Source organism: Copidosoma floridanum, unplaced genomic scaffold, assembly GCF_036245765.1.
Source record: "Copidosoma floridanum isolate Cflo_tuat_1 unplaced genomic scaffold, Cflo_Japanese_pri ptg000013l, whole genome shotgun sequence".
Taxonomy (NCBI): domain Eukaryota; kingdom Metazoa; phylum Arthropoda; class Insecta; order Hymenoptera; family Encyrtidae; genus Copidosoma; species Copidosoma floridanum.
The window spans coordinates 20466922-20479570 of record NW_028321890.1 but is presented as its reverse complement, the minus strand read 5'-3'; the positions used below and the strand labels follow the sequence as shown (position 1 = coordinate 20479570).

At 32.6% G+C, this 12649-nt stretch overlaps 1 protein-coding gene across 1 annotated transcript; it reads right to left on the bottom strand.

Moving 5' to 3' along the window:
• Positions 1-2702: 2702 nt before the first annotated feature.
• On the bottom strand, positions 2703-12404 carry LOC106638420 (ornithine decarboxylase 2-like). The gene is made up of 8 exons (XM_089590928.1): positions 11991-12404; positions 11539-11615; positions 11286-11458; positions 9924-10224; positions 6653-6895; positions 3704-3915; positions 3413-3535; positions 2703-3038 (listed from the first exon to the last, which is right to left on the bottom strand). Exons 1-8 carry the CDS (start codon positions 12184-12186, stop codon positions 3023-3025), a joined length of 1341 nt encoding a protein of 446 aa, XP_089447054.1. The 5' UTR covers positions 12187-12404; the 3' UTR covers positions 2703-3022.
• Positions 12405-12649: the final 245 nt, after the last annotated feature.

Sequence of the window (12649 nt, the reverse complement as noted above, 5' to 3'; positions counted from 1 at the left end):
AATCTTCGGCATAGTTGGAGGTTGCTACATGTGTTTGACGCTTATGGATAGTTACAAATTTGCGAGTGCGTATCTCTAAAGTTTGGAAACTTTCCTTACAGAACCTATTCATACAACAAAAGAACGATAAGCATATTTCATTACTTTATGTATAACTTGAAGTATCCAAAAATGCTTTTTTTTCCTGGAATGGAATTATTTCGTTAGTTAACTTAAATCGGTTGTAACATTTTTCGGTCATCTCTTAGATATCTATCTTTGAAAATCTGACTCAGATTGTTACGATACGTCTTATAAGCCTTGTTTGTTTGAGTTGTCAAACTTAATGGGGTAACGGGGACTCGACTAAAAATAAAGGGGAAAGACCAACAAAGAAAATACTAGAATTTTTCATCAATCCACTTATATTTTAGTAACCTGCCGAATGGTTATATTCATAATAATAATTATTGATTGCTTTAAACGTGTTTTTTGTGCTTTCTTGATCTTGTTGCTATTTTATAGCTTTACCCATATCCATTCTAGGATAGAAATGCGTTTGTTTTATTTTTTTCATGTTGTTTCACGCCGTTTTTCGAGAGTAATTTGGGCTCATTTTACAATAGGGGAACCAAATGTACAATGGAAGGTTTAAACTCTTGTCGTCTGGAACTTCGGCCAGACGATGTAAGAAAATTGTAACATTTCCGAGGTTGTATTTGTTCATTTTCCAACGCAGAATTGTGTTGCAACTACTATATTGAATTTGAACATGATAATAATTGCGTTGACTTTGACGATGGAACAGTAAATTAAAATTCATACACAATCAAGAAATTTTTTTTGTTATCAATGTAAAGTGTAATGAATGAACCTATTGTTGACTATTTTTTTTTTTTTTTGTAATTTATAAAGAGTAAATAAGATGTGTATGTGTAAGTAAGTATAAAACACGTTTATTTGGCACTATCAACTTTCTCGGTTGATTTGCACATTTTTTGCTTTATTTTCTTTTCAAAGAATTTGTACTGTAATTTTACAAAAAAATTAACCAGAGATGGAGTTTGGAACAAAATATCAGAAATCTTTAATGATTGTCATTTAAAAATATTAGGGCTTGTGTACTGGTTACACTTAATGTTGAATAATGTAACCTTGATGTCAGAAATAAATTGTGATTGGCACTAGATTGGAAATACCTACAATAATTCATTCAGCATTATTTATTTATTTATTTATTTATCTAATAAAAACGGGAGTGATCCCAATTGTACATAAATTATCATATATAATATAAATTATAATAATAATACAGAATAATAATGTAAGATTTTGCTCGCAGGTAAACAATAAATACAAATTTCAAAGTTACAAACTTTGTAATCAAACAAATCAAAACACGAATATAAGAAACAGTTGTAATGAAATGAAATAAAATAACAATTCTTCAAATATCGATTCAGAAAGCATTGATCCCCAACTTTTGAACTACAATATTTATTTTTTACTGATTCTGTTTTTAAGATTGTGTATTTTTGAAACATTTTCAGTCTAGAAGAGAGTATCACTTATTGTCATACAAGTAAAAAAACTGAAATTTTATAATTTTAATTATCAAATGGTGTGACAATCGAAAGAAAAAGAAAAGAAAAAAAAAACATAAATTTTTGTAAAAGAGTAGGTCTTGCATGTAAGGCACGACCAATCTACGGATTTTGAAAGCAAACAGTGTATTTTAAATTATGGGATTTTATTTTAAGATCATTTTAATAGTTTAATAAGGATACTACAAACATAAATAGCAGATATAAAAAATTATATTTTAGTAATACTTGTGACTTTTGTAATAAAATCTTTTTCCGCAAATAATTTGTAAAAAGTTAAATATATAAAAATGTATTTTTTGGCTATTTTAAAACATTTTATTTAGTTAAAGTGTTATACCACTACAAAATGGGCCAAAAAAAAAGTAATTTCATAAGATCTACAACTTAAATATTTGAACATTTTGTCCCCAAACGTAATTTTAAAAAAGTTGGATGATATAAAATTGAATTTTGGACTTTTTGTTACAATTTTTAACAGTTAAAGTTTTAAAGATGGTACTGTAAAAAAAAGCTTATAGAATAAAAATGTTTTATCATAATGAGCTCTACAACTTTTGAGCTGTTTACTTTAATGTAAAAATATAATTTCTTTTATTTTTTTTATTATTTTAGTTAGTCGAAAAACGTCATTACGTACACACACACACACACACGCACACATTATACGAACATGATGTGTCCAACTTGGTTCACCTTCATACTAGGTTCAACAATTTTTTTACATAAAAAATAGACGATTTATATGTAGTAACAATTACTGCTTTGACAAAAATATAAGGCACCTCCCATTCATTTGGGGTGCCTAGAAAAATTGATATTTGTAAGCTGTAAAAAACATACACTGTTCTCCAGTATTATGAAAACCTCTTACCATCGCGATAATTTAGGGTATTTCTCAGTATTGCCTTCATGATCATGCATAATTTGGCATCCATTTAGCAGAGTCTATGTGACAAAAAAATTGCCCACGTAAAATACGCAATACCGAAGAGTATGGCGATACATTCAATTTTTTTTTCCTCATTATTACAGATATAATACTTGTTTCTTGACAACTACTGACGCATCTCGATTTGGAAAAGGAATCAATGGGGTCATGCGCAAGGAGTAACAAGATTTCGGACGAATCGCATTTTGTGACAAAATGAATATATTTAATTTTATTTTACGCAACAATTATTATGTTTAATAAATATTCACCACATTGAACACATTTTTCTTTATTTTAAGCCTAGCAATAAATTTATTAACAATGCAAGAATTATGAGTAGCAGTCATGTTGCCGTATCGCTGCATCGTATCACATATCAGATGTAGAGTACTCGAACGCGTGTCAGTAGTAGGTAGGTGGGCAGTATAGAAAATATATGTATAAATTGATAGTAAAATTAGGTGGACTTGGAACTACAATGTTGAGAAGTGCACCATCATAGAGGCTACATGCTGCAATTTCTGGAAACAATAAACGAAAATAAACATTTACCTTATTTTTTTACTACTGATAGAGACAAAAATAACATTTACTGTGCTAAAATGACAGTTTAGTCACATCTAGGATCATTTTACTTTTGGTGACCTAATTTTTACCATTCTGGACATTTATTTATATTGTACAAAAAGTAAAAAATCTCCAGACAACTAAACAGTGCCACATTACCATTCTAGCACATGAAGTTTTTTTCTCTCAGTATTGATTAGATTTTGAAATGTTATAGTATGAGATGAATTAAAGTAATTGATTGGTAATTGTTGTATGTACAATACATACAGTTGTAGAAATGAGGATATAAATGGATTTGAATGAAACAACAAGTGCCATCACTTACGAGTTGTTGCTCCGTAGTTCGCTGGCTTCGTCGCTATCCGACTTGTGATGATCGCTAGCCTCATCGTCGATTTCTCTCACTATCACTTGATTGTTTTTACTGATCTCTGACATAAAATCATTCCTACATAAACAAAAAAGAGAAAAAACTGGCGTTATATTTTTAACTACGATTTTTGTTGCAGAAAAAGTAAAACTCATACGTGTTTGAACATACTAATCTTATACATAAAAATCGATAGAAATAAATGTTACAACAAATACGCTGTTAAAAAAAAATAAGCTGAATTACCAGTTACTTCTTCGCATAACAGGAAAGATGATGGGCACACCAAAGCCGTTGAAATTAGTTCCAAGACAGGTCGAGTATGCGCCCATGTCTTTCCAGTAGAGCCAATCGCCAAGTTGGTACTCTGGCAGCATCACGTCTTTAAGTATACAGTCTAACGAGTCACAGGTTGGTCCCCACAAAGTCGACAAGTGCTTGTCCTGGGTCTCGCGACTCTAAAGGTTAAACAATAGATAAGTGTTGAACATACATTTGATCTTGTATGATTTTTAAGGGGTTATGATATTTGGTCGGAAAAGCTAAAATCTACCTTATCGATTAGGTATCTTTTTTAGTTACATAAGTTTTTGTTGTTAATCTGCCACTTAGTTAAGTTTGGAAAAAGCTGTATCTATCTCAATGACATGCTGAAATTATTGTCTACCAGAAATGAGAATTGAAATATTCCATTTCGGTAGGGATGATATTTTTATAGGTTATCATCAAAATATGATCTCGAATCTTTACTTATCGACGGTGGACTAAAAAAGCTGTGAATCAGAAATCAGAATACTTTAAGCTTAGCCCCTCACGTGTAAGTATGTAAATGCATGTGTCAACCTATTGCACATGAGGCATATGATTATGCGTATGCTTTACGTGTATAATATATATGTATAGAGGGTTCAAAGCTCTTGTGACTTCAAAGAAATCCTTGAGCTGTTTGCGATGGTATTAAGCTTGTCAACGCTTCCTCGGCCACCACATCCCCTCTGCCGTTTGCTTTGACGCGCAAAGCGAACAGTTTATTGAGAAATGAGAGCCTTTGTTTAGTTTTATCGATAGTCATGAGTTTTACCCTTGCCTTCTGGTTCACGCGTTTGATTTGATTAAAATAGAACAGTATTGCCTCAGAATCAGAGCTTAATACCTACAAATTTTATGATTAAGCCTTGTGTAGTTTATTTTTCTTATTTATAAGACAAAAATTTTCCTTTTGGAGCACAACACGAGGAAGTATTATGCAAATTAAAAAAAAAAAACAGAGAGAGAAATAGAACTGATTTGCTAGTGATGGAAAGTATTGGGGTAGAAAATATGTTTTCTTTATTAGGCACCGGAAAACATGGTTATGTGGGAAAAAATTTCCATTTAAAATACTTTTAATATTGAAATTTATTTAATTTTTAGAATTCAATTTACAAATGATAAATATTACTCAATCGACATAGTGATATTTATAAAGAGTTTGAAGATTAATTTTAAGGCAACGCATCATTTGAAAAATCAAGCGTTCATTAATTTAAACATAAACTTTATGCTTATTTAAGGGTAGGTATAGCTGAGTGAATAAAATTATTAAAACCGTCAATTTTTTATTTCAGAAACCCTAAGTTTTTACTATTTACTAACATTACTAACCGTTACTTAGTGTACCATAAAAATAGGTAATATTATTTTAAATCATAAAGTTACTTTTTTTCATCAACGTATAAAAATAACAAATAATTATTATATTATTGATACGCTTTCAAACTTGTGTATTCTTATTTTACTTGTTTAAATATATCTGTAATAAATTTACTCATAACTTTTATTTATATTTATTTTTATATTGACATTAGTTTGTTTATTAGTTATTTTAACCACTATTAGAATATTGAGAAAACTTAGCATATGTAATATTTAAACAACATTTTAATTAAAAATAACATTAAACTCTAGAAAAAATTTTTCGTACGTAAAACATCAGTTTACTCGTTAGGGTAACAGTAATTTGATTCAATAATTTTTCCAATAAATTTTTTACGATTATTTCTATGATTTATAAATTTAAAAATAACCATAGTAATTTTTATAAGTGATTTAAATCATGCTAAATTAATTTTAGTTAGACATTTAATAAGAAATTAAGAAACTTATTCTGTATGCTTCACAAAAAATTTAATACAAAAATTTGAATCCAATAAAAAAGAAATCGTCTTAATTAATTTAAAAAATTTTATTTTATAAGTGAATTTCCACATATTTTTTATTTTCACCTCGGTATCTAACGATTTTTTTTTTTTTTTTTAATTTTGACTAAACATTTTTATTATTTCAATAGCATGAAATACTGAATTTTTTTGTTTGTTGATTCGCTTGTAAATTAATCAAAATTATTAGTGTAAGTTAACAAAAATATTAACTCAAAAACACTAAATATATAAAAAAAATTATGCATTCAATGTCTCAACAACATTCAATTTATTTCAAAATAGAGCCTTTCAAGATAATTTTATTATATTGCTATTATGTTACACTAAAATCTATTACTTGTAACCTCTATTCTTATAATTTTTTAGTTGAATAACTTTTGAAGAACATTTATTGTTTTGAATAAAAATTTTTTTTCCATTCCTTTTTTTTAATAAAAAATAAAAACTGTCGACATCAATTTTAAATAAATAACAAAAAAAACTTTGCACGAACGGAAGGTACATTTGATGTAAATGGAAAAGAAATTTTTTAACAAAAACAAAATACTTTTAAAAAAAATCTTTCTAAAATTGACAAATCAAAAACAACGAAAATAAGTCATTTCTGCGTATAAGTCGTGTCAAATAAAACAAAAGTTTTGTTTGTCAGAGCATAAACAAAAAAAAGCCCAAAAATTAGTCGAGAGTATCGTAAAATTGAATTAATATACATGTTAATATTAATATACATTTGAATATTTTTTTTAAAGTATTTTGACTTTATTACAAAATAAAGAAAACACTTTTATTTTAATCATCACAATACGATATTTTTTATTCGCTGTCAAGTTCTTTCGTTCGGTAACGAAAACTGCTGGGACAAAAAAGCCCTGTCATTGAATCTTATAGCAATGAATTGTATCATCGACAAAAAAACCTAAAATCTCAAAGGACGCAAATTAAACATTGATGAAAATATCCCTAAACAAGTATTAGCCAAGACTCTTGAACTTACCTCGTCGATAGCTTGGGGTACTCGCGTTCTGATCTGCAGCAGCTCGTCAAGGAACGAGCCATAGACGCCGTCGTTGACGTAATACATATTATGCTCGAAGCCGTTCTTGTCTACGGTCGTCTTTTTCCCGTGGAGGTAAGCGACTGCGGTGAAGGCCGAGGTCACGTAATAGCGTCCCGGCTCGCTGATCACTCGGATCGACGGGTCCACGTCCTCCAGGGCCTCGTTTATCACGTCTGCGAACTGCGAGCGATTTTTGCGGGATTTTTGCAAAGCGTTAGTATTGCCATGTGCTTTTCGATTAATCCGTTAGAGTCGTGATCGTTATTGCCATAATTATTGTTATTTTAACTATTATTATGATTCTTAGTGCACACTGAGAGAAAAAAAGAATGACTGTGCTAGAATGGTAATCTGGTAATGTTCGGTCGTCTACAGACTTTTTACTATTTGAACAATAATTTTCAATGTTTAGAACAGTAATTTTTGTTGTAAGTACAGTGATTTTTACTGTTTGTACATTAGGAATTACTGTCCAGGATGGTAAAAATTAGGTCACCAACAGTAAAAAGTCACTAGTCGGTGCAATGACACAAGATTACCATTCTGGCACAGTAATTTTTTTTTTCTCTCAGCGATGTTATCGTGAGATATAAGTATGGGTGTGTGTGTGCGTGCGTGCATGTGAGGAATTACCAATGCAATGGTATTGCGAATAAGTAGCACGTTGGTCAAGATATTTTAAATCCGTATCGAAATCTACTGGAGCATATTATACTTTCAATAATTCAACAACTTTTGATTTTGGTACGGAATTTCATTTATACTAGTTCTGGATGGAGACTTTACCGAAATGAAGCTAATCTATCAGCATGGAAATTCGAATAAATTTTTATCGTCTCAAATATTTCGATGTGTAAAGTCGTTTGTCCATATAAATATGATTTGATATAATTATGTCCATCACGGGGTCATGGTCCAGAATTTGAGAAATAAACCTCGAAGACTAAATTACTTTTCGATTGAAAAATAAAAATTATTTTTGTGTTTGAAAATTAGTGTTTTACACAAAGAGCAAAGATTATTGTAGTTGAACTGTTAATTGAAATGTTTTAATTTTTTTAAAGTATTTATTCACGATGCATTAAAACTACTGTTTTTACTTTTTTTAAATGAAATTTTTCATCACCTAAACCTAAATCTATCCCTTCTAATGTCATTTTCAGCAAAAGAAAGGATGTATTATATTATTATTATACCAATATTTATAATGATAGTAATAATCTGATGGAAAAAATTATTTTATAATTAATATTGCTTTACAGTAAGTACCTCTAATCATTTTTATCAGCACAGGATTTGAAAGGCTAATCAAAGATACGAAAGTCATAAAGATTGCAAAGATAGTTTTTATCGTTCTTCTGTGGATAGGAACCCCCTGGGTCTTATCTCGAACATTTATCGCAGAATGAGTCTTACAATCAATCCTATCCATTCAAGTTTACACGAACCACAAAACTTGTACTTTTGGCACTACTGATTTTTTTACTTAATTTCTTGTATTCCTCTAAAAAATAGCAGTATTTGCAACAAATTTTAATGCACGATTATTCCAGAAATTTTTTTCTTACCTAAGATCGGAGCACGAACTCATAAATTATGTATAAAAAAGGCGATTACATGGAAATTATTCCAAATCACGCGACTAATAAAGTCCGCATTAATTGACGACGTGTCCGCTAACCCATTTATGCGACACTTGTAGTTTGACACGTCATTACACATGACGTTTAAATATTTTTGACAGAAAAGGAAAAGAAAAATGATATTCAGGTATGCAAAATGATCAGGAAGTCGAATCAAGTGATATTTATTGTGGAGCTTACATCAACACCCAATGTGTCGTGCAAAAAAATTTTTGCTAATTTGGCTATTCTCGTGCATACGTTACTTTCGTTTTCGAAATAATAATAAAAGTTGTGTGACAAAACTACTAATTAATTTTAATGTTTATGACTTTACGTGTCTGATGACAGGGTTCCAAGACTACGTAGAAGAAAATTTACCTTGGAGTACTTAACTAATTTTTTTCACACTTAAAATAAAATTTTTATCACTTACCGTTTCAAACGTATTGGAAAAAAAAATCCAATTTGTTCATATTAATTTGTTAGTTGATTAAGTTGTTAAGTTATGTTTAATTTAGTTTGGTTACGTTAAGCAGTTAGTGATTTAATTACATTTTGTTATTAATATTATTACGTTATTGAATTGTTTAATTAAGTTAATTGAATTATATTTAATCGTTATAATTAGTAAATTATTAAATGTTACTCAACAAATTTTTTAATGTTATCAAAAAAATGTTGCGTAGGATTCTATTAAACTAAATTTAAATTTAACTGTTATTAAACTCAATATTAGTTAAAACACTGATCCAACATTTAAAATCAATAACTCAAAGATTATGTTTATTTTTTATCAATTTTATTTATTTTTTTATTTTTTTTTTTTATTAATATAATCTAAAAATATAAAAATGTTATCATCATCACGACAGCAAAGTACATGAAATAATTCTACCTATACCGAATTCGTACGTTGCTTTATGCGAATGTCGATTTGATTGCTTCATTTTTCTGGCCACAACTAGTCAACTTTGCAACGTATAAACTTGTTTGTTTGTTTAGCAATTCCTAAACGCTCTAAATCGCTCTTTCTACAGTGCAATACCCCTTTACGTGTGTGTTACCACGAGACCGTCAAGTTATGCGAATAAACAAGTGACAAAAAGGTGAATTTTTCCAACCACCTCTTGTTAACGCACTTGTCATCTACTTTGCTGTTAAAAAAAAATGATTAATCGTTCTCTAATCGATAAACAATTTTTTTTTCTCGCAGAGGAGGAAAATCCCGAGAAAGAAGCACTTGCTCAAGTGTGGAAGAAGAGGAAAAATCTGATTTATCTAAAAGCCAAGACTCCTCGCGATATAAGATGGGCAAAAATAAGTATACAGGCGAAAAAAAAAAAGCAGAGCGAAACGATAAAAGGAATTTCGGGAAGGGGAGAGAAAAACTACGGGCGCCACGGGAGGGCCATGGTGCTCCTGTAGGTGGTGGTGACGGTGCGCCGACTGGTGGAGGAGGTGGTCCTGCGGTAGCGCCAGTTGGTGCGGTAGTGCTCGGGGAACCAGAAAATGAGGTGCCGGTACTCGAAGAGCAGGTCCCGGAGGAGGAAGACGCGGCGGAGGGTCTTGAAGTGGGAATATACCTCGTCGAGGACAAAGTCGGCCTCTCCGGGGACGCCGCCGCCGATGTCGATCAGCTGGACGTTGTAGAAGCCGTAGTCGCGGGCTGTGTCGATGAGGCCCTTGCACAGCCCGATGCCGCGGCTGAGGGCGAGGACTTCGCCGCAGGGGCTGCCCACGTGGAAGCTGAAGCCGTGGAGGTCCAGGCCGAGGTCCCGGCAGCCGCGGATCAGGAGCTTGGCCTCCTCGTCTGGATCACAGCCGAACTTCTGGCCAAGGTAAATGTCGGACACCAAAGCGTCGCATCGGAAACGAATAATCACCCTATGGGCAGAGAACGGACAGTAGATATTGGATCTTTTTATTGGTGATATCATGTTTATATGATCTGTTAAAAGTGATAGCTCTAGATTGGATGATGATAAATTATAATAAAACTTCTTTTCTGATCAGTGTAAGTATTATGTAATATTCTCGAGAAAAGTAGTTTAGTCGTAAATTGATCATAGATAATCGAGCATAGATAATAAACCAACATCAGATTTCGTTTATTTTCCTACGCAGTACGCGTACACGAACACTTTTCAGTTTTTTTTTTAAACTCCTGGATTTTTCAACCAGAGTATCCGAGTGTAAAGTACATAAATGTAATAAATTTGATAGGAATTTTTTTAAGTGACAAAATGATTGTATGAGTTTGTTTTTCACTTCAGATGTACACACTTTATATCGGATACGCAAGTCGATTTGCATTCAAAGGGATAATTTTTGTTTTTTTCGTCAAGTTTTATTTTGAGTACTTATGTTTTCGGAAATGACCGGCTGTTGGAACAGCGGCCTTCAATGATGAGCGAAAAGAATCGATTCCGGTTTGAAAACAAAAGTGTAACATTAATTAAACACGCCTGAATGTTGCCTCTGATTGCACAACAATGACGTTTTATTTTGGAGAGCGCGTTTTTTCCGTCAAAAGATACGTGTGAGAGGAAAAGACAACCGATTTCTTATCTTGCGATCGTTACTATATTATACATATACATATGAAATACGCACATCTAAAGTAAACACAAAATACAATATTTATCAAAAAAATTCTACCAACTCCTCGAAATCATAAGTGATCGACATTAAGGCACTCTTTGCAATAACAATTAATTTGTCTTCGTGTGAGAGCTATAGCTTCGCATTTTCGAATACGATTGTAATCTAATCGACACATGATCGAATTGAGACTTCTTTTTTTATACACAAGTACTGCTAAATTTAAAAGTGACTCAACGACCTTAGATACGATTTATCTGATAAAAATCAATTTTTGATACTAATCTAAAAGATTTTTTTCAACGACTTTTTGCATCGATTTCCTTAAGATGACATCCACTTACTTGGCTTCCGGGTAAAACTCCTTGATTTTCCTCAGCTCCCACATGCTGTCGACGGTCATTTTCGAGACGCCGACCTTCTGGGCGTACCTGATCTGGCAGGGGGTCTTTATGGGGTTAGCGAAGATTATCCTATCGGCTGGTACCCCGTACGCCATGACTTGCACTATTTCTTGCTGCAAATGGACAATTGCCCTGTTAATTCATGCATTTGCTAATTTTTAAATGCAATTGTTTGGTAAGAGGTTTTTGGTACCTTGGAGGCGCAGTCGAAGCTCGCGCCCAACGCGGCCAGTGTTTTTATCACTGTTGGGTTCGGGTTGCACTTCACAGCTGAAATCAGAGTTTTTTATTAGTTCCTTTGTGTCACTGAGCCGAGAACAGCCAAAATATTATTATAGTACTGAGACGCAACCGTTTAAAGAAAATTATAAAAATTTTTTATTATAAGCGCAATCCACTAATTTTTGAAAAAGTAACTTGGAGGGCAAACAATTTTTTTTTTTTTTTTCTAGTAAAAAACTGTCCATTAGTGGTTCGTGTGAAGCTATTTGGAGACCTAGTAGTGATACCTTAAATAAAAAAAAATGTTATTTTATTCACTACTCAAGAAGAAATATTTATTTTCAAAGGAATGATTTCCATCCGAAACTCGACAGCGAATGACCAACACTTGAAAATGCAAAAACCAAACAAAAATATACTTACCGTAGTGAGGGACGACTCGAGGAATTTTGTCGGTCCAGAGCCTGTGTTTGCGCACGACTTCCCCGACGTCGAACATATGAAAGGGATCCTCGAGGTTCTCGATCGCTATGATCTTCCTGATGATTTCGAGGTCACTGAGCTTGTCGTCGAAGATGCGCACCTCGTCAAAGTCGTAGGGCAATAGTGACAGCGTCATTTTTACCGGTTGGTCAGATTTACCAGGCCAACAACACACGAGTTATCCCTTTTTGTTACCGATTTTTTCGACGCCGACCAAACAACCTGATCACCAAAATGCGTTGGCCGGGAATTTTCGAAGCTTTGCAGTGAACACCAACAACAATGAAAACAACAAAGCTTTGCGGAGCTATAAAAGTGCGGGTAATGTCTATATGTGTTGGCGCGCGATTTTAAGTCACGGTACGAATTGCACCTGAGCGCATCGGCACCTCAGACTTTATAGCGACGCGACCACGCGTTTCCCTCCTGTTCGGCTCAGCTTCTCCGTCTCTTTCTGTCACTCTTTGGTTGCATCCGAGCGTCGTATGAGATAAGGCGAGTATAGTTTGTCGCTTCTTTTTTTGCCGTCGCGTAACTCACTATTTGGGTAGGGCAGGAGATCTTTAATGAGGTGGTCATTTTTCGATACACATGCCCAA